General features: G+C 44.3%; 1 protein-coding gene across 2 annotated transcripts in view; it reads left to right on the top strand.

The window, feature by feature from the left end:
- asap2a (ArfGAP with SH3 domain, ankyrin repeat and PH domain 2a) overlaps positions 1 to 27,860 on the top strand; it is a 73,136-nt gene that overhangs the window by 14,135 nt on the left and 31,141 nt on the right. For both annotated transcript variants that reach the window (XM_084043875.1, XM_084043874.1), the window contains exons 2-4: positions 15,188 to 15,260; positions 24,012 to 24,157; positions 25,508 to 25,582. In XM_084043875.1, coding sequence (XP_083900001.1) covers positions 15,188 to 15,260; positions 24,012 to 24,157; positions 25,508 to 25,582 — 294 coding nt within the window. The remainder of the gene's footprint in view (positions 1 to 15,187; positions 15,261 to 24,011; positions 24,158 to 25,507; positions 25,583 to 27,860) is intronic.

Genomic DNA, 27,860 nt, shown 5'->3' with positions numbered 1-27,860 from the left:
TTACATCATTACATACTATAACGGCTCAGCGCCACCAATGATATTCACCAAATGTCATATTGTCTTTCTGTGAATGTTTTGCACCACATCTTATGTTACATGACAATGTTGTAGTTCTGCTCTGTTCTAGGAGGACAAATGCGGAACCGGAGCTTGGTTTCTGATCTGAACATGAATTGGTGACACTAGAAGCTCGCCCCCGCTACGCGGGGGCTCGCGTCTAGCCCGCGGCCACGCCCACGTAGCGCCCGCGGCCACTTGGCAACTCATATAAGTGGCGTAGCGTCATGAGGGTCAGTGGGGCCGTGGCTCGGTCAGTGAAGACCCTGTAGTGCGGATGATATGTGGCATAGAGGGGCAGATTGTAAATCCCCAGAGGAAACATCCGTGGGCTACCATTGGTTCAGCGATGTGTGCGGTCGCCCTGCGGCCCCTCCTCCTCCACCAATGTGCAGTATTGAGAGCCCTGACGTCACAACAATTGGAGCGATGGGCACTGCACTGTGGTTGGTTAGGGTACACCTAGGGCCCAGGTAGAACCCAGTTAAAGCCTGCATGGGCAAACCCAGGTAGGACCCGCCTTGGTCCCACATAAACATGGGTAGTTGGGGCCCACCTAAGGGCCAGGTAGAAGCTACTTATAGCCTGCATGGGCATCGCAGTTGGGACTGAAGTGGATGCCGCTGACATTGCTGACATGGGGTCCATATGGTTTAGCCCACCTTGAAACCATATGGGAACTACGCTGGCATGCTGGCTGTAATGCAAACGCTGCATCATACCTGCAGTGTGTAGTTTGATGTTGTGTGTGTAGCCAGAGCCGCAGGAAGGGTGGTGCGAACGGTGCGGTCGCACCGGGCCCCGCGCTGGGCGGGGCCTCGGAAAAAAACGGGAACATTTTTTTTTTAACATGACACCCAACATGACACCCAACGTAATGTTTTGAGGGCAAAAATAACCGCAAATAACCACCCAAAACTCGGATATATCCGACAGAAACCGCAAAAAAATCGCGCGCGCGCCAACTCCGCACCGGGCCCCGCATTTCTCCCAGACGGCTCTGTGTGTAGCAGATATACCTGCAGTGTGTAGATCAATATCCATATGAAAGTCAATGCCCAGCAGTGTTTTTTTCCCCAGCAGAGTTTCTAGTGTCTCTGTCTCTCTCTGGAAGAGGTTGCACATGAACTCTGCAGCCGCACTGAGGCGCTCCAACACAAACACTCTGACATTAAGCTGCTTCACACAACAAACATCAGCACGACGCTGCTGTTTGTCCAAAAGACACAATATGTCCTCTCCCACCGACGTCATGTGTTCATTTATCGACAGCCGTACAGACTCCTTTTGACACATTTTACCTCGTTTATCCAGCTCTCACTGACTCATCGGGCTGTTATTTTGCTGCGATCAAGTCAACGATGTGAGAGATTAGCTATCACAGACGGACGGACAGGGGGTGAAACATAGTCTTGCGCCATGCCTTTCGGCCTGGCGGAGACAATAAAAAAAGGAAAGTAAAGGAAATGAGCATTTCTGCAACAAAAGTAGTCAACAAACTATTCGGTTCTTAAGTCTGACGTAATTTTGTAGTCCGATGTCACGTCCGGGTCCAAAAGGCACCAGCGCCGTCCACTCTTCATTGTAAACAACATGTTGGAACCCGTAAATCTTTTTACAATAACCTCCTTTTTCAGAAATGAACCATTGAGGGTTAATAAGGGTCTTAATGCTAATATCATAGAAGTACAAAGTATTTATTTATTATTATGATTTAACATTATTATTATTAACATTAAAACACTTGGACCCGGAAGTTATTCTAGCGGGGCGCAACGTCACGTCTTAATCGAATACTATGAAAACATGGGCCACATTGTCAAAGAATGTAAGAAAGAGGCAGTCATGTAGAAAATAGCCGATCTACAAGCTTACAAAGCCTCTCAACGTGAGGCGTTTTGAGCTTGTAGATCGGCTATTTTCACAATATGTACTTGTGGAACGGAGTCAAACAGAATGGGGGGGTCCCCAGATCAAGTACGTTTATTTGGGGGGGGGGGGGGGGGCGGCGTGAAAGGGTTGATAAGCACTGCTGTAATCGGAGGGAAATTATCTGAAATTACTACATGACCATAATGCAGCCTAACATGCGTTGCACGGGGCGGTCCTGCCATTACGTTAGTTACTGTAGTTGCTGTGGAGCTACATAGTTCTCCAGAAGACACACACAAACATACACCATCTACAATGGACTAATTGAGCAGCAATATTGACATTCACCACACGAACGTGCATTGTTGACAAAGTGATTGCACAGCCGCTGCAGGCATGACAACCACGTTAGCGTTAGCGACATGGCAGCTATCACAGCGCCCTGTCCGTCGTCGCTGGGACTAACTGTGATGGCTACAGCAGTAACAGCAAGCTGTCTGCGATGCCATTGTCTGGAGACTGCTCTTAGCGTGACACGACCAATGAGAGTGAGCGCTGTAGTTGTTGCTAAGATACGGTGGCGTCTCTGCCCCATAGCTTGTAGATCTCTCACGCATGATTGGCGTAGGCTGCGTTGCCAGGTCTGACTGTTTGTATAAGCGATTTTGGGCTTATTTGGGTGCACTTTTGGGCTCGTTTCCATAGACCACGGCAGCGCTTATTTCTTTCCCGTGACCGATGTGTCAAAAAAAGTGCAAAACGAACCATCCGGAAGTAAATTGCGAGATGAAATATGTAGCACTTTTTGATTATTAGAGAAGGAGACACATGTGAAGGTTGAAAATGAAAGGTAGGAGATTATATATTTTTTCATGAGGGATTTTTGTAGCAAGTTGTGAGAGAATTGGGCCACTCCTGTGGGCGGGGGGCTGATTAGAACCATTGGGGTTTGAAAGGAGACGCTCTCTGTTTGAGTGGAAAGATAATTAGATCTCTCTCCCTGGGAGACACTTTGCTGCTTCTCTAAACCATGTGGGTTGACCACACCGCATTCATACATGAAATGAATAGGATCACACTTTCCCATGACTCTGTGTGTGTGTGTGTGTGTGTGTGTGTGTGTGTGTGTGTGTGTGTGTGTGTGTGTGTGTCAATGCACCCTTCACTTCACCACACGTTCCTGTGTCTTTAGTTGTCTTATAGAAGAGTTTGTTTACTTTGACTCTGGAACATCTGGTTGCTCAATAAAACAAGGATTAGAGCCCCCTGCCTCCTGAACACACACACACACACACACACACACACACACACACACACACACACACACACACACACACACACACACACACACACACACACACACACACACACACACACACACACACACACACACACACACACACACACACCAAATAGATTGGATAATTCCATCTCAGACTACCTCCTCATTGGCCCATTTCCAGTGTGTGGCAGACTGTTTCCTCATATAACTATCACAGCAGGGGATTAAGGGGTTAAGCAGGGTTGAGAGAGTGTCATGAAGCGACACCAGACAGGAACCAGACGTGAGTGTGTGGATGTGTGTTTGTGTGGTGCGCCTGTCCATGGTCTCGACTTGAACCTCTTTCAACCTGGACACCAGTCCTTATTTTGTGACACCAGGTTGGATAGAGAAAAAAAATAATATCCCAAATTTGTTTTGGAAAAATAGCAAGTTCTAGAGGATATTTTCTCTGTGTGTGTGTGTGTGTGTGTGTGTGTGTGAGTCACTGCGTACACACTGCAAAATCATACGCGTTAACTCCTGAGAGTATAAAAATGTTATGATTTGAGCGATGCAATTCAATGTTAAGTCAAAGTAAAGACACAAAGAAATATACGGTATTTGCCCATTCGCAAATTGCGCGATTCGCAATATCTGGTATTGGTCGGGCCCTAGGGGGGTGTGTGTGTGTGTGTGTGTGTGTGTGTGTGTGTGTGTGTGTGTGTGTGTGTGTGTGTGTGTGTGTGTGTGTGTGTGTGTGTGTGTGTGTGTGTGTGTGTGTGTGTGTGTGTGTGTGTGATCAGCCTGAGCTAAGCAAGACAAAGGTCTTTCTGGAAGACATGCTGTCATCGTCAGACAGTTCTCTGACGGGAAGGATGGGGTAAGGTCTGTCTTGTCTGTCAGTCAACTCCTGCGTGCAATCATCCAGGAATGTCCTTCTTCTTCCTCTGCAGACTGCAGAGCAGTAGGAGGAGTGAAGGCCACGCTAAGTTTGGCCTGTTTGTTTGGTCTCGCTGACGGGATTTTTCTTCCCCGTCTTTGCTCTCCATTCTGTCCCTCCATCTTTGTCTGTCTCTCTGTTTTTGTGTCTCTGTGATTTCTTTTTTTTTACCGTTTGGTTTTAGAGCAGGGCGCTTTCAAATAAACCAAATGTCATGTAGCCAGTGTGACAGCGGAACAAGCTAAGAATACTGTTAAAAATGCTTCCTTTTTGTAGAAACCACATTTTAAACAAATTAGACCACCTTTCTTGTTGTCCACTAGACTTCTTTCTGTGGATATGGCAGAGGAATAAAAGGACTTTTGAAATCGGTTTAGAGCAGTGGTTCTCAACCAGTGGTCCGGGGACCACCAGTGGTCCCTGAGGGAGTACCAGGGGGTCCCCAGCAAAACGAGTTAACAGCGTGACAATCATTTTTAACCACTTAGCTCTGGCTATTCAAAAATAGCAGATATACAAGCTCATAGCGCGGCACCGAGTGCCGCGCTATGAGCTTGTAGATCTGCTATTTTTGAAAAACCTTGAAAAAAGTGTGCATATCTTTGAATATTTATATTTTTTAAAGCGAAAATTAACTGATATCTTTGCTTCTGAGGGTCCCTGGCACAAAGCATTTTCAAATGGGGGTCCGCGGCCAAATGTATATCCATTTAGGGGTCCTTGGCATGAAAAAGGTTGAAAACCACTGGTTTAGAGCAATGGTTTATGAGTGACCCTGCCTTACTAATTTCCCCTCCTTTCCCCTCCTTTCATTGGTTGGTTGGTCATTGGTTGACCCCGACCCTGGCAAATGCAGGGCAAAGCACGCTGCTGGGGTCAATAGTTCTGCTTTTGCACTGCGTTGCCACATTTTGTGCTTGTCTAGCTAAGCTTTGCCTTGTGACCAGTGGTGGACAGTAACTAAGTACTGTACTTGAGTACATAATGGAGTTTTTCTTTTTGCAAAGTCATGAGTTTCACTCTACTAAATTTCAAATAGAAATATTGTACTTTTGACCTTTTTCTAGGAAGGGACTCTTGGGATGCAAAGTTACAAACTATTATGTTAACCACTTCCTGTAAGCCCTATTTCAAATATTGTGAAAATAGCTCATCAACAAGCTCACAACACGGTGCGATGCATTGTGAGTTTGTAGATCTACTATTTTTACCATTTTTTAAAAAATGTCTGAAGATTTCAGATTATTATGGGGGTTTATTTTTTGCAAAATACTCTACATTTCAGTACAGCAATGCATTGATATTAAAAAGGGAATGTAATTTGTACTTTTGAGTACTTGAGTATTTACTTGAGTACTGTACTGTCCACCACTGCTTGTGGCCACAGTCAAATAGTTGGCCATTTTAGTTCCATTGGCTGTTTGGACTGGTGTTTCTTTCCAAGGGTGGTTGTGGTAGTAACGGCTCTGCCAGCAGCAGGAAGTGGGCCGCTTGTGAACCCAGAGAAAAGGAAATGGCTCTTCAGAATGGCTGTGGGATTTACCTCTATTTTTGCTACTTTGTTTTTTAGTATTTTTGGAACACCCAGAATGTCATGCACACATATTTGTCTCAGGAAGTATGTCTGGTTAAAATAGTCCTGCAAAACGTCATAATGTTAGGATGGAAACTCATTCACTCGAATGACTCGATTCATGCAGTCAGTAGCTTGCGCCTCAATGTCTTCTGCACAGGCTGGGGAATGCATTGATATTAGGCCTATATCGATATCATGAGCACATCAGGATTTTGGATATCGTAATACTGTGACATGACATGACAAGTCTTTATATGACTCTTTATATGACTCTTTAAATTACTTTTCCAGGTTTTAAAGGCTGCATTACAGTAAAGTGATGTAATTGATGAGCTTACCTGACTGTTCTAGCTGTTTTATTAAATACCGCCCTTTACCCACTTAGTTATTATATAGGCATTACTGGTAATTATTTATCAAAAACCTCATCGTATAAATATGTTCATATAGTCATCCCCGCAACATCATCACAATATTGATATCGAGGTATTTGGTCGAAAATATTGTGATATTTGATTGTGACCATATTGCCCAGCCCTTAAATTCATTGATACATACTTTCTGTCTGTGTATTCCTTTCGCTCCCTCTGGCCCCCTCTCTATCTGTACAACACCATCTACATACAATACATCACAATTACAGTATCTGACCTGTGCTGACAGAGATCTCTGTAACCTGAGCCATCCATTTTTTCCCCCACGATTCAGGAAGTACATGACAACGAGTGACCGGAAACCCATGGCAACGACCACGGTGACCAATCAGTGTTCTAATAGACTCTTTAGATTGACTACCGGCAGATGGTGCCTGATTGAGATGATGACAGTGATGTCATCCAGTAAGACGAGGAACTATTTCACTTCCCTTTACAAACCAGCCCCTCCCTCCCTCCCTCCCTCCCCGGGTGGGAACCGCCATCGGGATGCGGGAAAAAATGCTGATTTTGCAGTAATGTCATATGGAATATGTAGTCTCGTTCTGAGGCTAGCCCATTGTGTGAGGATTCGGCTCTGATCCTACGCTAGAAAGTGCTACGCCAGCGGAAATCCCCCTCTTACTGTGAAGCGTTTGGGGTGAAACACGTTTTGTAATTTTAGACAGTGTCCCACGCTTCCAACTAGAGGGCACACGGACAGAACTGGCTTGGTGCTTGAGTCACTGAATGCCTCTAACAATGAAAGTAAAGCAAAGGGCTGAGGGTGCTGGATTGGGAACGTGTGAAAGTGATTATGCGTGTGTGTGTGTGTGTGGGTACAATGATTTAGGGCACTGTGTGCTGCTGAGTTCAGCTGGGTTTGGTTTATTGCCCCTGTCTGCCCCCCCCCCCCCCCCCCCCACCCCCTTCGCTTGTATTGCCCCCTTTCCCTGACAGAGCACTCTGTACAGATTGAAAAGACCTGCCGAAGCGTGATACTAGCTCATGGGGGTTGTGCGTGTTACTGTGTGTGCTACTGCGTGTCCCTAAGGGTGCATTTGAGTCAAATGAACACCGAGGATTTTCCTGTGTGGGGGTGTATGTGGTGTGGGGTGGGTGGCTGGCTATATGTGTTGTGTTATGGACCTTTTGGTCGATAAGAGCTCCGATGTCCTTGTCGGCGTGTACGCCCAGCTGTGCTGGTCAAATTGATTTAGAAGCTGATTAGTCGTATAATGGGGAGGTCAACCACTTTGCGTAGATCTTCCAATTAGCCAGCATGACGGTAAATCCTTGTGGTTTTAGTATTACGTCTTTGGTTGTTGTTGGACCAGGAGTAGTTTATATTTCTTTTTCTGATGACAGTCAGTACTTTGACTTTGACCTCTGTATTGATTATAAACATATGTAAAACACATAGATTGTCACACCATTATCAACTTATGTTGTGTTGCATGATGTGATGTGTATGTGTGTATTGCACTTAAGTCCACGCACCCAATGGTGCAAAAAGTGTCCTGGTGCATGTCAGTCCAAGCACCCATAGGTGCAGGAAAATGTCCTTGTGGACAAAGTGCGGGTGTGCCTTCCACACTAGGGAGTCGGGGTTAGATACCTGAGGAATACAGGTGGGGGGGGGACAGTACAAAACATAACAATATAAATACCTAACAACTGTACAACTATTACGAAATGAAAATAAAACACCAGACTTTATAAAGAAACCATGTATTTCGATCCATTTAGACCAGGTCTAGACCCAGACTCTGCCCCCCCTTAACCAGCCTTTTAAGGAAATATTTAAAAGAAACATAGGAAATGTTACTGCAGGTAACCCATTCCATGCGGCAGTTGCTGTGTGCATGAATGTACATTGTGCAATGTTTCTCTTAAATCTGACAGGAACCAGGTCAGTGGATCTCCCCCTTGTAGCGTGGTCGTGAACATTACTGACTTTCAATGTGAGTGTTTTGGTGTTTTACTTCAAATCACTTTGTGTGCAGGTCCACCTACATATTCTGGATTAAAGTTCCTTAAATGTAAACCACAGTATGGCCATCTCAATCAGTTAGATTACACCAGACAGATTTGTGTTGCAAGTAGCTAGCAGTTAGCAGATAGACAGCAAACAGACCTTTACTCATCCTTTTTTAGCGGTGCCAACCGCTCTACGTTTGACTCTGTCTGCGTGTCCGTTTGTTTGAGCACGGGCCGTTTGTTTGAGCACGGGATGAGCACGGCAAAGAAGCAAACAGCTATAACTTCAGTTTGCAGCATGCCACCAAGTCCAAATTTGGTATGTGGACTTAGACCACCAATAGGGACGAGCATGAATTGATGACGTCATCAAAGAGGGGTCCAGGGACCCCCAGCGCCCGTATGAGCACGGGATGAGCACGGGATGAGCACGGGATTTTAAACAGCTATAACTCCAGTTTGCAGCATGCCACCAAGTCCACATTTGGTATGTGGACTTAGACCACCAATAGGGACCAGCATGAATTGCTGAAGCCCCGCCCCCTCTGTCTTCCCATTGGCTGGCCTTCAAACAGCCATAACTCAAGTTCGCAGCATGCTATGGAGTACAAATTTTGTACATGGACTAAAGCCAGCAATAGGGACTAACTGTCATTACTTAAGCCCCGCCCCCTCTGTCTGCCCATTGACTGGGCTTTAAACAGCCATCATTCCAGTTTGCAGCATGCTACCAAGTACACATTTGGTAAGTGGACTCAGACCACCAATAGGGACGAACTGAAATGAGTTAAGGCCCGCCCCAAAGGCACCGCTTCCTTCACACAGGGTGTGATTTTTATTATTCTTTTTTATTTTATATACATTTACATGGACAGTTACTTCATTTCATTTCACATCAAAAACCCTAACCTAGTACAAAAGTCTAACATTGTATGGATCTCTTTTACAACTATATTTGCAGCAGGAAAATCAAAAATATATATTAGTAATAATAAAAATCTCTGGTAGTGGCGGGAGTCAGTAGGGGAATAAGAGAAGATGGGGAAAATGCATATGAAAACCTTTACTCATCCTGAGGGAAATTCAGTTGTCATAGCAGCAGCAGCACCAGGATGAAACACAGATACAGGTGCGTGTGTAGAGAACCAGAACAGAATAGGTAGCACTAGTAAAAATATGGTAAGAATAAAACATTAAAAAGAAAACGGATATTAACACATTTTGCCAGGGACCCCCTAGAACGCCCTGAAGGACCCCTTGGGGTCCCCGGAACCCACTTTGAGAACCACTGCGGTATCATCAAGGCAGTGTTGGCGACGTCATGACACCATCTGAAAGCATACGTATGCAGCATATGCACCCAAAGCTTTAGTCATAAATTGAACAGACTGCTATAAATCCCTGGTCCATTTGGCTCGTCTCACTTTCAGGAGAACAATCATGCTATTGCCGCAGGGCCCAGCTGCACTTGGAGTGCAGGTCTGGAAGCAGTCACTGTTGCCATGTCTGCTTATTATAAGTGACTTTGGGCTTGTTTTTCTGTAAAGTGGCTTGTAAATATTGGTAGTTGTAGGGTTTTGGGCTTGTTTTTTAAAGTGTTGTTGCTTATTTAGGCTTGCTTCCAAATGTTTTAATTAATACGTATTTGTCCGTAGCGCAGAACGTCATCTGAAAATGTTTTGTGGCAGAGACAGATCTGTGTTGTTGAAATGTTTAAAAAGCAAAACATCTAAATATTTCCCTTTTTTTTCAAGATTCTTTGAAAATAGTAGATCTACAAGCATAAGTGCATTGCATCACGACGCGTTGTGTGCTTGTAGATTGGCTATTATCAAATAGCCGATGTGATACTTATTGATACTTATTATCAAAAAGCTGATGTGCATATAGGTTTAAAGTGCTTCTTAATAGTCACTTCTTTTGGGCTTTTGGGTTCTCCTAGACCTGGTTGCGTATTTCTCTCACAAAATCTGGCAACATTGGAAACAGCCCACAGCAACACAGTCAGCCAGTCACAGTGCTGCTGACCTCCTTTTATGTGCCTCCTCTTTTGCTGTCCTTTTAACCACAATGCCAAAACTATAAACAATACAGTTCAGAAGGAGATTACTGTATGTAGCATTGAACCGCATATACTTTGTTGTACGATGAATAGAGAAAATAGCCGATCAACAATCTCACAACGCATGGTGAGCTTGTATATCTGCTGTTTTAGACCATTTTTAACAATATGTCATGCCAAAAATAGAGATGCCCTGTGGAAAGTTGTTAACCATATTCTCTCCGTACTACAGCAAAATGAGGCCTTGGTAGAGGTTTGGGTCGTGTAGTAGTTACCTTGTTATGATGTAACTCAAATATTGGTGAGATATCTTCAATACTTGCTTCGGTGATTAGAAATTGATGATTCAAAATATCATTTGGACTTACATTGCACTGAAAAACTGTTCTCAAAGTCACTCTTTAGAACATAAATGAACACACAGTGCATTCTGAGAATATGTAACCATACAAAACCCAACTGCATAAAAAGAAAAAGAAAAAAGTAAAACACCAAAGCAAGGTAACACAACCCACACCTCTACCAAAGTAAAATACCATAAGATAACTACACAACCCAAACCTCTACCAAAGTGTAAGTTAGCTTTAAGGCTTTTCAACTCATGTAGTGCTTACATTTTAATCAATTCTGAACATGATTGCCTTTGATCTCCGCCTGTCTAGTCTCCAGATCTCCGCCATGGGAGATTAGATTAGAGTTTATATTAAACTACTAGAGTTTAGTCTAATCTCCTGGCGGATATTTGAGCTATACTGAGTGCACCTTTCTAGTTAATCATGAAGTACACTGGTGTTATGTTCATATACAGTTGGCCAAAGGATACCATTCACCTCCATCATATCCAAAGACTTTAGCTATTCATTTAATTTGTATTTACTGATTACAATTTGATCACAGTGTTCATTTATAACATTGGTTTTGGTTTACAGCATAAAAATCTGTATTATATAATTTCAAATGTTATTTCTATTAGAAAGCAGCCTTCTGAGTACCTTTTACAGAGTCATATCAGTGCAAAATCCACATAGAAAAGGTTTTAATTCCAACTCCATAATTCACTATCGGCCGTCATATCGGTAATCTGATCGGTGAATCCCCCCCTTCAATTTTTGGGCTCCATTTTCATAATAACTAAGCAGACATTTTCTTAAGCATGTTACATGTTATAATTCTCCACAACAATGCTAAAAAACTATAAACAATACAGTTCAAAAGGAGATTACTGTATTATTGCAAGTGAAATTATATTGCTTTGTAGCTGCAGTTATCAATACTATCCGTACCGAGGCTGTTTCATCTACTGTAAGGTCCTACGAAGGACAGACCACCTCCACTACAGTACATCTCTGTAGTATGCGGGAGGATTCAACCCAAAGCCAGTGTTCAAGGGGAAATCAATGGGAGATCTGCCGTGAGGACTTTAAGAAACCCTCCCCGGTTGGTCCTGCTACTTAGCCCCGATGTCAGCAGAAAGGCTTTTAAGGCTTTGGCTCTAAGTACTTTCTCTGCTTCTTCTGCTGCCCAGAGGAGATCAGGCCGGACAGCTAATGTACAGAGCAGCACAAGGTGGTATCAGATCCACCAAGAAAACACACTCAGCAGTTATCTCAGGTTACCATTTAAAAGTGTACGTGTGGTCGGTGTGTGTGTTGGTGCTGCCCGCCCGGTAGGGGTGGAGGTGGGGTTATAGCTCTGTTGTGGTTTGCGAAGCAATGGCTGTTGTGTGTTTTTCTTTTGTGCACACACAGGGTTGTGGTGGAAGCATGACTTAACAATAGCCATGTGTGTAGTGGATAGCTGCTGTTTAAAAAGGGGTTTCGTTCTGTGTGTGTGGGGTCTGAGCTACACGGCTGGGAGAGCCTGTTTGAGCCAGACAGAGCTAATGAGATAATAGGATGTGCAACACATGAGTCATTTAACAGGAGGTTATAGAGCTGAAACCGCAATGCTGTAAGGCCTACATTTATACATAGAGGGACAAGTAGATGCTAGTCATCCACTTCAGTCGTCACCGGGCAAAAGACTAGATGTCATGACTTGGCCTGACAAACATCTGCTCCATATCAACTGTATTCTCTATACTCTGACTCGCTGTCTAGCTATTGTAGGATTTTAGCTTCTTAGTTTGTCTATTTTCCAGCTCAGAATATCTAACATTTCATGCAAGAAATGTGTTTTTTTTTCTTTTAAATCCTCTTTGTATTCATAGTATTTTCATGTGTTTCTCCCTACAATATGACAGCTCATTGACCATGGTTATCATTGTAAGAAACACCTGCTATTAGATTACAATCACCTGCTGTTTGTCATCAAGATGTCTGTGATCGAATACTATTACTTGAAAACGTCAGAGAATACAGATCTCGTGTGTTGTTCTAGCAGGATGCAGACACATCATGGACGTATGTATAGGAGTGGAAGTCTCTCGCAACACTGACTGAAGGCGTAAACCATGATAATAGTGCTGCTACACTGTCTATTATCTCAAAGCAGTGGTCAGACGTGGCCCACACAACCAAATTCTAGTGCCCTCTGGCCTAGAGAGTGATCGTCAAAGTGGGGTTGAAATATTCATGTGTGTAAAAATGTTTTAGCATAATTTAGACTGGTGTTAAAGATCTGCACCAAAGTGTTCCTCTTGTGTCCTATTACAGCAATACGTCCACGACACGTATTATAATAATTCATGTCTGTGACTCTGTTTGGTATTAGTTCGAAAACTTTCATTAAACTTTGTGGGAATGATCACTAGGCTGCCCCAAAAAGATGGTTAAGTTTGGGGTCAAAAAGGTCAGAGGTCAAGGTCACATGCAAGAGACAGAACCAATGATGTTGGTGCCGGCAGGATTTGCACCCCCACGCGCTTTGGTTTAGTTTTTCTAAGTGAACTTTGGCCCACTATGAGCCATACATTTTAGGTTGTCTCCTGAAATGGCTCTTTCATAGGCCTGCTTTATTTGGCTTTTTTTCCCCCTGCCCCTCTAATCTTTCATCTCTACTGAATCAGTCCAGTGTAACTGTATACTCCACCGGCCTGACTATAGGTCTCCAAGTCCACTCTTCGTAGGTGGCGAGGTCTGCGTATCGGTACCCTGTCAACGCTGAGAGAAGAGTGAATAAGCACATTGTCAGCACTTGTGTCTATCTCTGTCTCTCTCTCATTGTGTATTTGTCTGAGTTCTCCTCTCCCAGAAAGCAGCACAGTGAATTATCTGTCTTATTTCTCTTTGACACTCTCTATTTTCATCCACTCTCATCATCACCCCTGCCTCTGTCTGTCTGTCTCTAGCTTTGTCTCCCTCTATTTCTAACTTCTCTGTTTGTTTCCCTCAGTGCCTCTCTCTCTGTCTCTCTGTGTCTCTGTCTCTCTCTGTCTCTCTGTCTCTGTCTGTGTGTGTGTGTGTGTGTGTGTGTGTGTGTGTGTGTGTGTGTGTGTGTGTGTGTGATACAACCCCAGGGAGAACAGAGTACTGAATGGCACCTACATTGTAGACCAGGAAACCACTCATAGCTTAGATATTAATATGGTGCAGATTTATGGATTTAGATATGTTTTCTGTCATCACAGCTACTGGCGTTGGAAGGGGTAGTCCGAGTGCGTGCACGCATGCCTGTGTGTGTTGAAACAGAAAGGGGGCCATTGTGTTGTTTAGTCTTGTTCCCAGTGTGTCCAGGGGATCTGATCTCTGTGAGTCAGTTGAAATGGTGAAGCTGGGCAGAGCGAGTGGCGCCTGGTCTGGCCGGGTTTGGGTGGATCTACTTAGTGAAGTCTAAAAAGTAATTTCCCACCCACCCACCACCCTAAGTTCCCCCTCAGCCATCAGGGATATACTGCTGCATTGTCTCTGCATGGCCTAGTTGCCATGAGTCTGGGTTAATGTACTGGGTGTTTCAGAAGTGTATACCATGTCCAGCTAGGTGGAAGTCGTAGCCAGCTGAGCCTGTGCTGCGTGCCTCAATAAACAGACATTGATGATGTATATTAAGTGTCTATCAACAACAGTGATGTTTATTGACATCGATTGTCATAAATGTGTATTGTGATGAACACGTTATTTGGTGTCTTCTTAAGTTGTAACTTGACACCGGGCAAAAAGCTGAAATACCTGCTTGACAACTGCACAAATTAATGCTGGGTATCTGACAAGCATGAGTAACAGTTGAACATATATTTTCGTAATAAGTAGGATCAGAGTTCGGACACAGATCACAAAGAAATACTGTAAAAAAGTAGCTGGCTGTAAATGTTTCATTGCTCAGCTGTCCAGTCGCTGGCCAGTGTTTGTGTACCACACTGTTGACACACACACACACACACACACACACACACACACACACACACACACACACACACACACACACACACACACACACACACACACACACACACACACACACACACACACACACACACACACACACACACACACACACACACACACACACACCCTGTCTATACTCACTGACAGACTAGAGACCTGAGGCTTATTCTTAGCATTTCTCTGAATAATGCATCACCTGCAGACAGATTGGAGACAGTATACACACACACACACGCACTACCTGCACCGCAAACGGAGGCATACGTGCATGATTTCCCAAGGTTTTACTGTATTGGTAGAGGCTCATTAGACAAGAAGCCTGCATACTGTGCATAGACTCTGTAATGGACCCAAAACAAAAGAACAAAACACAATACGTGACGATCCACTCCACCATGGTTGTGAGCCTGTGTTGTTGCCTATAATGACAAAATAGGATACCAGGTTAAAACTCATTGCTCATGACTCAGTATCATAACATAACACATGTAATAACAGTAACAGTTTGTGGCCTAGAGCTGTTTTAGTCTGATCTCAAATAACTACCTCACCATTTACAACAAAACATATGAACGTAATCAACGCAGATTTGCATGTCGTTTTTTTTTGTGAAAACCTGTGACCTAACCTTGAACTCTGTGCCTCTCTCTCTCCCTCCCTTCCCCTTTCTCTCTCTCTGCCTTTTTGTCTCTTTCCAGGCTCTAGATGTAGACCGCAGTGTTCTGTACAAGATGAAGAAGTCTGTGAAGGCCATCTACACGTCTGGTCTGGGTAAGTCCTCTCGTCACGTTAGTGTCAGCAAGACGTTGATCCATTCATTCAATACGTCACTAACATGGCTGGACTTTGATTTATCGTGGTATGATAATAAGGCCACCAAATAGAGCCTTTACTACTGAGACTGTGACTAATTACATAGACATTTCTGTAGTAGTATTCTTACGCGCGTGTGTGTGTGTGCACGCGCACACACATGCTTGTGTGACAGTGCCCGATGTTTCCAGGTCCTTTTGTTTAGCCTGCATTACTGTGTGTGTGTGTGTGTGTGTGTGTGTGTGTGTGTGTGTGTGTGTGTGTGTGTGTGTGTGTGTGTGTGTGTGTGTGTGTGTGTGTGTGTGTGTGTGTGTGTGTGTGTGTGTGTGTGTGTGTGTGTGTGTGTGTGTGTGTGTGTGTGTGTGTGTGTGTGTGCGTGCGTGCGTGCGTGCGTGCGTGCGTGCGTGCGTGCGTGGCAGGCTCAACCCTCTCTAAACAATGTGCTGAGCATGTCTTTTCTGGGAACAGTGCAGGCTCTGTCCAGGCCGGGGGGACAGCTGTCTGATCCAGACCCCTGGAGAAACAGCTGGGGAATGGTACACGGTGTGCATGCGTGCGTGCAATGGATGTGCACCGCATGCACACGCGTACATTCATCGCTCTAGTCACATTCATACTTTCACTTGCCATTACATGGTGTGCTGAAGCATGGAGCAAATATCGCGTTCCTCTCTTCCTGGTTGCAATATGATACGGAGCCTCTCTTTCATTGTAAAACAATACATTTTGTGTGTGTGTACATTTTGTTAGCCCATGTATTCATTGGCTATCAAACACAAAATGCCTTTGTTGAACCGGTGAGGTTAGCCGCTGGGTTTGTTTCATCTGCTTGAGAATAGACAAACTTCCTTATCTAGGTTTAAATAGAAGGGCATCTATTCTCCAACTGATCCAGATTTGATCTTGTGTTGTTTAGAGTAGAAACAACAGACAGCGTTCTGTCCTTGGGGATGACACTGTTTGTGCCTCACGTTGCACTTAGGGGCATTCTTTTTAAGCGAGGCTGTCACCAGCTTATATTAACTCTTATCTACAGCCATTTAGGAAGACCTCTTCTGTTTTGAATACAATCAATAAGCTATCTGCCTTGTGTCCTTTTGGCCCGTACGTTTCAGGGACTGTTAGTTAGTGTAGGTCATGATGACAGAGAGACAAAGCTTGAGAGACAGACAGAAAACATGTCTCTATGTGTGTTGTCCTACATATGATGGTACAAATTAAATGTCATAGTCTTATCACAAACATCACATCACAAAAAAACACCATCAGTAATGAACAAGAAGTATACAACAGTACTATACACTTTACACAATAGTCTGCACTATGCTGAACACATTATGCGGACATATGTGGTGTAGAGGGAAAAAGGAAGGGCTAGTACAGAACCCTAGGGGGCCCCTGTTAATGTAAAAGTGTATAGGGTTTGAGTGGTTCATAAAAAAAAACTGCAAATTATTTGTGTGGAAATTAAACATAGTTATTCTTACTGTAATGCATGGATTAGGAGAGAAGGCCAAAGAATGTTTAATCTGCTTTTGGTATAACATAATAAAATACTTGCCACAAGACTCCTGAAGACTCCTGACAGTCTACTAACATTAAGATTTGATTTATATTTACATTGATGAACAAACAGTGCCAAGGAAACAGACATGCTGTACATATTGTCCTCTAGAGTTAAGCAGGCAGGATGTAAACAGGCAGCCAGCCAATTAGCTGGAAAGACAGACAGACAGACAGACAGAGGACCAGTGAGTTCATACTACATTGCCAATTTTGGCAGACTGGCCCAGGCTTCTCAAGAAGTAGCCAATAAGCTCATTACCACTAATGGAAAACTGCTAATTTAAGTCAATGGACGTCAATGTAGAATATTACATGCTTTATTTCTATACCACTTCAGTTGGGTATTTAAGTATTTAATTGAAGAAATTACAACTCTCTCTACCTTCTCTCACTGGACATAAAGAATAACTAGATTGATAATGGGTTAATTTCTTTGCAGGGCTAAAATGCAGAAGTGATAATACATGGCGATGAAAGACAAATATTAAAACACAAAGTGAAAAATAATATGAAGATAAGTGTAAAAAGAAACCAATAAGCAATGAATATCCTATTCAACAGACACAGTTGAATAGGATATCGCAAAAGAAACTGCACAGCTTCCATGAATTACTGCCCCTCGTGGAAGCACTCTAGAAGACGGATCTGTGCTGTCTGTGTGTTAGAGTGAGTCTAGGCTAAGCTTTCATCTGCCTCAGGAACCACAGTAATGGGACACATTACAGGGTGCTGCTGACTGCAACATTACTCAAGAGAACCGACAAGACAAGTTGGCGGGCTGACTGGCTCAATACATTGCTGGATATTCCTTAACCCAAGCCGATTCTACAAATGTCTCCTAAATCCCAACAGTATTCTGAAAAAACAATTGTTTCTATATCAGTGGTGCTCAAACTTTTTCATGTCAAGGACCCCTAAACTTAGATGTATTTGGCCACTGACCCCCATCTCAAAATATTTTGTTCCAGGGACCCCCAGAAGCAAAGATTTGAGTTACAAATGTTCGCTTTAAAACAATATATTCAAAGATTTGCACAAATGTTCAAGATTTTTCAAAAATAGCAGATCTACAAGCTCGTAGCGCGGCACTCGGTGCCGCACTACGAGCTTGTATATCTGCTATTTTTGAATAGCCAAAGTGTAAAACAATAATATTTTTTCAGCTCAAATCAAAAAGTGACACAGATGCTTCTCCAGGTCTTAGTGGGTTAAGACCTATATTCTGTGTTTTGGTGTAGGACGGAGTAATACAAATACCCGATCTACAAGCTCACAACGTGTCTTGTAGATCAGCTATTTACGCTCTTTTAGAAAACTCGATTTTCAGGCGGCTACGCGGCCTTCAAATCTAGTCCTATATTGCGCTGATCTGAGCAGTGGTCACCAAACGATGTCCAGTTACGTTTGTAAAGTCCTCCCACCATCCACCCACAAGGCAGTTTGGATATAGGATAGGATGGACAAAGATGGGGGCATACCAGGGCTAAAGTGGTTAAGCTGTCAGATGGTGGGGGGAGGTAGTGATGAGATGCCAGTCATGCCACTGGAGAGGGTGGAACAGGTACACGGATGAAGGGAGGGAGCTGCAGACGGAGAACGTGATGGAGGAGAGAGATGGAAATAAGTATGGGAAGATAAGGGGAGGCAGGTAGAGATGGGCGAGGGAGGGGAAGCGAAGTCTGGGAGAGCTTGTCTTGTTCCAGTGTTGCTAGAATGCATAATGACCAGTGAAGGCACTGGGAGTACATTGTGTTCTCTGTATACTTATACTGAAAACACAATGCACCTATACAGGCTCACAGTTCACAGCTAAATCCAAAGTGTTCATTTGACTCTCAAATCAAACACATTTTGTTCATTTCACTCTGAACTAAAGATGTAAAAGTTAACCCGTAAGGGTAGTTTTTTAGACTTTCAGTGGTAAATGAACACTGTGAATTTTATGTGTTTTTTGCGCTGAGCCAGAGCCAGGCTGGGTCCTCCTGGATGGTGGTTGGTGAATTATGCAGCGTTCAGCTGCACACACATTTCCCATCAACACAACCCCGGATTCAGTGGTATCTACTCTGCTTTTGTTCTCTCTCTCTCTCTCTCTCTCTCTCGCTCTCTCTCACACTTCCTCTCTCCCTGAAAACACGGAGAGAGAGAGAGATAAGAAAATGGAAAGATGCAGAGATTGAGCACACAATAAATGAGGACAGGAGCTCATAGAGAGAACAGTCTACTTACTGTCTGTCCATCTAATACCAATGTCCCATTAATCACACACCATTTCTGTCTGTTTGTTTGTTTGTCTCTCTCCATCTCCACACACACACACACACACACACACACACGCACACGCACACGCGCGCTCGCACACGCACATCTTCAGACAGACAAACAGCTCTCTGGCCCCTGCTGGGGATTATCTAACTGCTGTTATTCCAGTTTCTTCCGTCCGTCGGTCTCTCTCTCTTGCCCCCACCCCCCCACATGTACACACACACACACACACACACACACACACACACACACACACACACACACACACACACACACACACACACACACACACACACACACACACACACACGCACACACAGTGTAATCACCAGATAGCAGCCTGGTCTCAACTTCCTCTGTCCCTCTCTATCACTGTGTGTACCACCACTGGGCTTCCATCATGAGCTTGTTGGCTTAAGGTCCATGGTTAGCTCACTGTGTGGCCTCATATCCAACATCCATCCCAATTCAATGTCCAATTGTCCATCTGCAGACACTGTGAAACTTTATTTATTCTCCTTTTTAACCACTTAAACCCTCTAATGTTTACCTCAGAGTATGAATGCTGGGGTTCAAGTGGTTAAGATTGTAGCTGTCTGAGGGTGGTACAATTTTTCTTTGGCTATTAAAAAATAGCAGATATACAAGCTCACCGAGGAGCCACGCTACAAGCTTGTAGATCTGCTATTTTTGAGTTAAGAGAGAGACGGAGAGAAAAGCCTGATTCATATTTAGTTGCGCATCTTGTATCGCGCCAAAAGAGACGATCACAACACGTTGTGAGCGTGTAAATCTGCTCTTTTTGGTGCGAGACACTGGCAACTAACTATAAATCAGGCTAAAAGGTTGTGGGGGAGTGGTGGTGAGTGAGACATGGCACAGATAATGATTGGCTAACTGTCTACTACTTTCAGTCTGACGGGCATATTTATTGTTTGTGTGTGTGTGTGTGTGTGTGTGTGTGTGTGTGTGTGTGTGTGTGTGTGTTGGCATGCGTCATGGTCTTTCTCTCTCATTTCTCCTGAATTCCAGTAAACACAGGGCTGTTTCTTGAGGTCAGACTTCCTTTTCTCGGTATCACTCCAATTCATCCTGACTTCCAAAGGGGCAACTCTTTCTCTTTCTCCCTGTTGCTCTCTCTCGTACACTTACGTCAGTCAGACGGTCAGTCAGACACACACACACACACACACACACACACACACACACACACACACACACACACACACACACACACACACACACACACACACACACACACACACACACACACACACACACACACACACAGATTGTGCTACCAGTTACTAACGCACTGCTTTTTCATGCTCCTTTCTGGAAGCAGAACTAAATATTGTTCCGTCATGCTCGCTTGAAGGGAAGACATTCATTCACCATCATTCACAGAGCTGAAATATTGATATCCATCCCATTTGTCTCCCTGTATAAGGTCCTATTATTTGTTGACCAATTTCCCCCCTGCGAGGCCATCTTATTTTATCTTATCTCAGTGTGGCAGAGACAGAGCTTGAACCCGTATACAACAAACTTAGGAGCCTTTTAATGGGCAACAACTTAAGACGATGTTGGCTGGATGGATAACAACCAGTCGCCAAGTGTCAGCCAAATTTAACACTTCAACGAGAGTCAAACATACGTTCTTACTTATGTTCTATGGGCTGTTAGTCTGCCACGTTGCTGTGCGAAGCCACCCAGCGTATCACACAGCCTTTCTGTGGTTCAAGGCGCGCTCTCTGGGATGTGTTGGAATATAACGAACCAGACTTATAAGGCATATGTGCTCTGTTTAGGTCATGTTACAACCAACACACACACACACACACACACACACTCATCACTCGTCAGCCTCGAGGGGTTGTACGGTGTTTGTCAGCTTTGAATAGCAGCGCTCGGCGCTCTCATGTGCCACTTCAAAACAACAAAGGAGGTCCCCGCCTTGTTGGCCAGGCGCCCCAGCAGAGCCACAACAAAGCAGCCAGAGCTGATGTGTAAACAGTCGGCACCGGGTGTGTGGCAAGGAGCTGTCTGCTTTGAAACTGAAGCTGTGTGCAGAGAAGACGATATGTCTCCAAAATGTCCTCGAGCTGTGTCCAGTGAAACTCTCATCCAAATGAGGATTTGTCTTTGTGGAATCGAATGACAAAAGAAAAAGAATCCACTTTGTTTTATTGGCGGTGGTTCAAGTCAATTCTGTCATTGTGCAGCCCTGTCCCAGAGTTAATGAGACTCCGAAAAGATTCACTGTCCTGTATTATTTTGTGGCACAGATCAGACGTGTGCCGTCAGAGGAGGTGCACAGGTTGCGGCTCGGTGGCTTTTAACTTTCTCCTATTTAATATGATGGATATCTCTGGGCCCAGAGCTCCAGACGTGAGCTTATCCTCTACTACGATCTATATGAACCACCCTCTGTGACTACTTTATCTGTGCGTGCGAGCGTGTGTGTGTGCGTGTGTGCGTGTGTGCGCGTGTGTGTGTGTGTGTGTGTGTGTGTGTGTGTGTGTGTGTGTGTGTGTGTGTGTGTGTGTGTGTGTGTGTGTGTGTGTGTGTGTGTGTGTGTGTGTGTGTGTGTGTGTGTGTGTGTGTGTGTGTGTGTGTGTGTGTGTGTGTGTGTGTGTGTGTGTGTGTGTGTGAGCGAGGGAGAGGAAGAAAGGACAGAGAGATAGAGGAGATAATAAGCTTAGTCATGGCGTAGCATCAGGTGTATTACTGTAGAAGTCTGTCTTCACATCTCTGCGCATGCCTCTCTCTCTCTCTCTGTCTCTCCCTTCTCTTCTCTCTCTCTTTGTGATTCTCTCCTTCTCCCTTTCTCTGGAAATGTCTCTTGCATGACACTTCTCTCTTGGGAAAGGCCAGCCGTTGTCATGGTAACATTCCCTCGTGCTCCGTCATGCCTCCATGCCGGGCTCTGCCACACCAGCCCGTTATCTGCTGCCTAGTGTAGCGTTTAGCGCATTAAAGGAAATCGGCTAGCCTAACCTATCTGTGAATTAAGTGGATTCTTGACACGCTGCATAACATATGTCACGCTAGTTAATGCATATTTACATTTATATATATACTTTGACATGTATTTATGGCAGTGGTTCTCGAACCTTTTAATTTCAAGGACCCCCAGTTTGGGGTGCATCAGGCCATATGGATCCCCATAACCTTTGAGAAGTAAGGGTCCATTTGGTTCCATTTGTACAGTCTCAGAGTTACAGACCGTGTTCCTCACTATCAATCATTTTGCTGGGGACCTCCTGGAACCCCCTCAAGGACCCCAGACCCCACTTTGAGAACCGTTGACCTACGGTACGAGGTGTATGGTCGATTTGTGCTGCTCCACAGGCAGAATCTTAGGAGTAGGACCTGGGAGATAAAGTCAGGCTTAAGCTGTCACAAATCACAGGTTGGAGGCTCATTTATTTACATATAAAAATAAATACGTCTGTTTCAAACGATCATATATCGCTTGCATTTGCCCCCGTGTTCGCAGAACACGTCCATTAAAGGGAAGTTCAGGGACGTTTTCAGACAACAAACATGGCGGAAGTTGAGGTCGTGATGAGGTAAAAGCAGAGACAGCATTGTGGTCTGTGTGGCTATTAAGTACATTGCAACAGAGTTGTAGTATTACACAGAGAATTCCTTTCACTAGTATCACCAGTGAGAGAAATTTATGAAAATCTTGCTCAAAATAGATGTAGCCTAGTTCCAAGTGATTGAATATCGTGGGGGCAGTGCAGCCCCCACAATTTCCTTTGGCACTGATTCGTCTGTGTCTGTAAGCTTTGCGAAAACGTGCACACATATGCACAAAATGAAAGCAGAGTATGGATAGAAGGTTCCATCCGTATATTTAATATTGAGCATAAATGAGCCTTTTAGCCGCATGCATCTAATCACACAGCCAGTGGAAATGCCACAGCAGGGCTTGGAATCTTTAGTGATCAGCTGAACAGCTGAGTCTGAATGATAACGCTGTTGCTATAGAACTGTATATTGCTTTTAACCTTTGGTCAGCAGTTTCTGAAACGGTTCCTTTCATAGTGAAAATGCAGCAGGCACCGCTGTAGGTCAGCTTCTATCTCTTGCCTGCAGTGCTAGCAACTGATGGAGAAGCCTCCATTCGCCATGCTCTCTTACTGTGATGGGTTTTGATGTTTTTTTTGCATTAAGCACAGTTTCTTGTGCAATTTATTTATGACATAGTTTATAAGCTATGTTACTGAATGCAACCAACATGGAATTTCTCTTTTCGTCTATACAGTATGTGTAGTACAGATCACTGTTTCTCAAATGGGGTCCGGAGAACCCTAGGGGTCCTTGAGGGGTTCCAGGTGGTCCCTAGCAAAATGAGGAACAGTTTAGACACCCAAGCCCCATTTTATTTTATAGCCGATCTACAAAGTGCGATACGTGTTGTGAACTTGTACAAATGTTGATGAATCTTTATTTTCTTATGGTGGTCCCTGATACAAAATCTTTTCAAATGGGTGTCCGTGGCCAAATACATCCCTCACATGATAATATTGGGGAACCACTGGTTTAAACAGGGTCTCAGATCTTGATCGCCTCAGTTTCATTAATAGGTTTTCTGCTACTCTTGACCCATCTGTCTGCTCTTCATTCCTACACACATTGCTGGGGGACGGAACAGGGTTCGAGAGATTCAATGTGGATCTTTGTACAAAGGCCCTCTTTATTATTCATGTTCAGTGACAGTGACTGATTGACTTTTGACTTGTAAAAAAAAAGAGAGACCTTGATTCCCTTTGTGTTCCTGTCGAAAATTACATTTGTGTATGTGTGTGTGTGTGTGTGTGTGTGTGTGTGTGTGTGTGTGTGTGTGTGTGTGTGTCCACATAACAGCCCACGTGGAGAATGAGGAGCAGTACACGCAGGCCCTGGAGAAGTTTGGAGAGAACTGTATGTACAGAGATGATCCTGACCTGGGATCAGCCTTCCTCAAGTTCTCTGTCTTCACCAAGGAGCTCACTGCACTGTTCAAAAATCTGGTGAGTGCTGTGTGTGGGTGGGTGGGTGGGTGGGTGTGCATGTGCACATATGTGTGCATGTGGAATCCCCCGGGACAGAGAAAGTGTTCCATCCTGTCCCTAATTGTCTCTATCCCCCCCACTGGGTTTTGCTGTGAGTGTGTGTTCTCACACACACACACACACACACACACACACACACACACACACACACACACACACACACACACACACACACACACACACACACACACACACACACACACACACACACACACACACACACACACACACACACACACACACAGAGCCTCCAATTGGAACCTGGAGCTCTCTGGGGGAGCTCCAGTTTTCCATGGCTACGGACCAAAGTGCCACTGCAACACCACATACAGTATGTACTGGTTCTAATTTAGCCTTCTTCCGGCCCTATCAAAGCCAGGTTTGACACATCCCCAAGGTTTTATTAGAAAAATCTGACGCGGTCATGTGAGAGGCGCTGCCTCACCGTGGGGGATTAAACCGACTCACATAGAGATCACCGACTTGAGACTTTTGGCTTGGTGTTTTCTCAAGGCCTTCGAACACAGAAATATGAGCACACACCACACGTGGGTGTGAAGGTGTAATCTCCCAAATCTTTATGGATTTTTTGTAAAGTACTTTATCCAAAGTCCTTCGGATAGTTAAACTTGGGAGAGGTTAACATTGATCCAAATCTAAACATCTGTCCTGTTCCTCTTTTCCTTTTTTTATTATGTAGCTGTCCCCGGACTGTAAAGTATTATATTTTATAGGCACCCAAATTAATGTTGTATAATATTACTTGTATACTCTGAATACTCTTTGATTGGTGAAAGTCTTACGTCACTCGTTGGGTTTTAGCGACAGTGTCACACGGATGTTGAGGCACTTGTGACACAATCCCTTTTCCCCCAACTCCTGTCCTTTTCCTTTTGACCGCACACGTGCACGCACACGTGCATTGATAAAATGGATTGTGTTGCAGCAATATCCGTCAACCCTGAGTTTATTGTTGCCAGACCCAAGGGGTCGGGCTTACATGAGGCTTTGTACCTGTTTCGTCCATACATGGGCATGGTCACTTTGTCCTCCGGCCCCAGCCAAAGAAAAGTCTGTCACTTTGTCCTCCGGACCAAGCCAAAAAAAGTCTGTCCCCAAAAAAAGTCTGTCCATACATGGGCATAAAAGGGACACATGTCATGCGAAGCCCGGCCATTCAGATTGCAACCACTAGGGGTCTGGCAGTACCAGGTCCTCTGACGTAACCTTTGTCTGCCCGTATCTCCATCTCACACTCTCTCTCCTCCTCTATCTATCTCTCTATGTCTCTCTGCCCCTCTCTTCCAGTTCCAGAACATGAACAACATCATCACGTTTCCCCTGGACAGCCTGCTGAAAGGTGACCTCAAGGGAGTGAAAGGGGTAAGGCAACAAAACACAACTTCCTCTTGAGTTGTAACTTAAGACAAGACTAACACAAAAGCACCTGAATAGGAGTGACCGTTAACACAGAGCGGTGAATGGCTTTAAGTTACACCATGTTAGAGAATTGGTCAGATAGTGAGGATTGAGATTAGTACCTATCTGGGGCGTCCGGCTGGCTTAGAGGTAAAACACTCACCCAGCACCGTGGAGGCCTGGGTTCGAAGCCTCAGGCTTGGCCTGGAGTACAAACACGATTGGCCTTGTCGATTCCTTGTCGCTGCACTAGTGACTCCTACTGGTTGGTCAGGGTGCCCTTTCAGGGAACTGGAGAAAATGGCATGAATCCTCTGCATCCGTTGCGCTCGCCCGATGAACTTCTCATTGTCAGGTGAGAAGAAGCAGCTGGTGACTATGTGTATCAAATGAGGCATGATGTTGTCTGCAGCACATGGGGGAATTGGCAATTGATAAGTTGGAACAAAAATGAAATACATTCCTATCACTGTCCCACAGATGCCTTGGGTCCAGTACTGTATACCTACAGTACTGTAGTGAGCTAGTAGCTAGGCATTCAGTCAGTCAGTGAATCAGCCAGTCAATAAATCCTTTGGTCACGGTCCGACCATCTCTGCAATCCAATCGGCACTCATTACTGTCCGCCGTGCCCTCTGACCCCTCACCGCTGAGCCTTGTGATTGGCTGGGGGCAACAACCAGGCCTGATGTGATTGAGCCAGCTCACTAATAAGGTATGTTACCATGGTTACCCTGTTTCCCCCTGTGACCGTATAGCCACCTCGCCACATGCATAAATCAGCAGAACCCCAGCTGTGCAAAACCATACATACATTTACAGATACGAGTAATAATAAACTGCATCCCACTGTGAAAGGGATGAATATGGATGCAAACATGTGGAGAGAGTGATTAATGTGAAGGCAGTGTTCTGAGGCAGGGAAATGGAGCATATACTGTATAGAAACATATGGGCAGGAACAAGAATTCCACAAGACGTGAAAAGGAATACGAGAAATAAATATGAAAAATTTGGAAGGAAACACAACCTCCATTGAAAATGCATTTTATATTCTGTCAAAAAAGCTTGACTAAATATAATAATTCCACATCCCCGTGGAATTAACAACTTAACAACCGTATTTGAAAATGTTAAAACATTTTCAATGTGCAAAGTGTACCAGATCTACAAGATCATCGCAATGCAACGCGTTGTGAGGTTTCTTTTTCTTTTTTTTTTGTATAAAATAGGACTTAAGTGATTAAGCCCGTGGAGTGAATAAATGGCTGAACTAATCTCTAATAATGAACACGATTGTGTTCCCGCCATTGTTGTCATCATCAATTATTTGATTTGACAAGGATTTAATTGCCTTCCAGGTGGCCATTGTTCGTTTTCCAGGAGGAGTATTCTAGTGAGTGTTTGATGAAGGAACAGTGGGCAATATGGACACTAGTGGCTGTGTGATTACACAAATACCACCACCCTGCAGCCAACCTGTCACTGGGACTTATTTGGCTAAAACCCCACCATTTAACACCTTGTCTCATCCCAGTCATTTCAGCTCAGTATGGAGTTGTGATTTAGAATGTATTTTCCATTCCCAGACTATTTTGTTCTACACTTCCTCTAATGTGGGCTAGGTGATGGACACAATAGTTACTGAGGTCTTCCAGTGACTGATACACTTCATTGAAATGGTTTGTGCAGTTTTATGCTTTATTTCAGATAGGACAGTGTACAATGACAGGAAGCCAAGGGCACAGAGGGAGGAGAGACGTGAGAGACGAGATGGGTCGCATTCGAACCCGGACACACACACACACACACACACACACACACACACACACACACACACACACACACACACACACACACACACACACACACACACACACACACACACACTCTCTCTGTAAGTAAAGCAAGGGAAAGTGCTGAGTGCACCAGACAGTTGTGCCAACAATGGATCAGTGGATTTACAGAATGGACACTGGGATGATGTCAGCCTGCAGTGGACTTAATTCCCTCATCCTCCTCTGCATATTGTCTCACTTAACTCCTGTGTTTTTAATCGCATGAAGCCTAGTGTCCCTATTCTGGCGACAAACATTCAGCAGAAAATTGCAGATCTCTATAAGCTCACGCAACACGTTGCATCGCGACATGTTGTGAGCTTGTAGATCGGCTATTCTCAGTGAAAAGATGAAGAGGTGGTGGTGTTGAGAGGAAAAAGGAATGGACCTAGTATAGATCCCTG

This window comes from Gymnoscopelus microlampas (genome assembly GCF_963454915.1).
Source record: "Gymnoscopelus microlampas genome assembly, chromosome: 20".
Lineage (NCBI taxonomy): Eukaryota > Metazoa > Chordata > Actinopteri > Myctophiformes > Myctophidae > Gymnoscopelus > Gymnoscopelus microlampas.
Note: the sequence above shows the minus strand (reverse complement) of the source record. Positions and strands in the feature narration are given on the sequence as shown.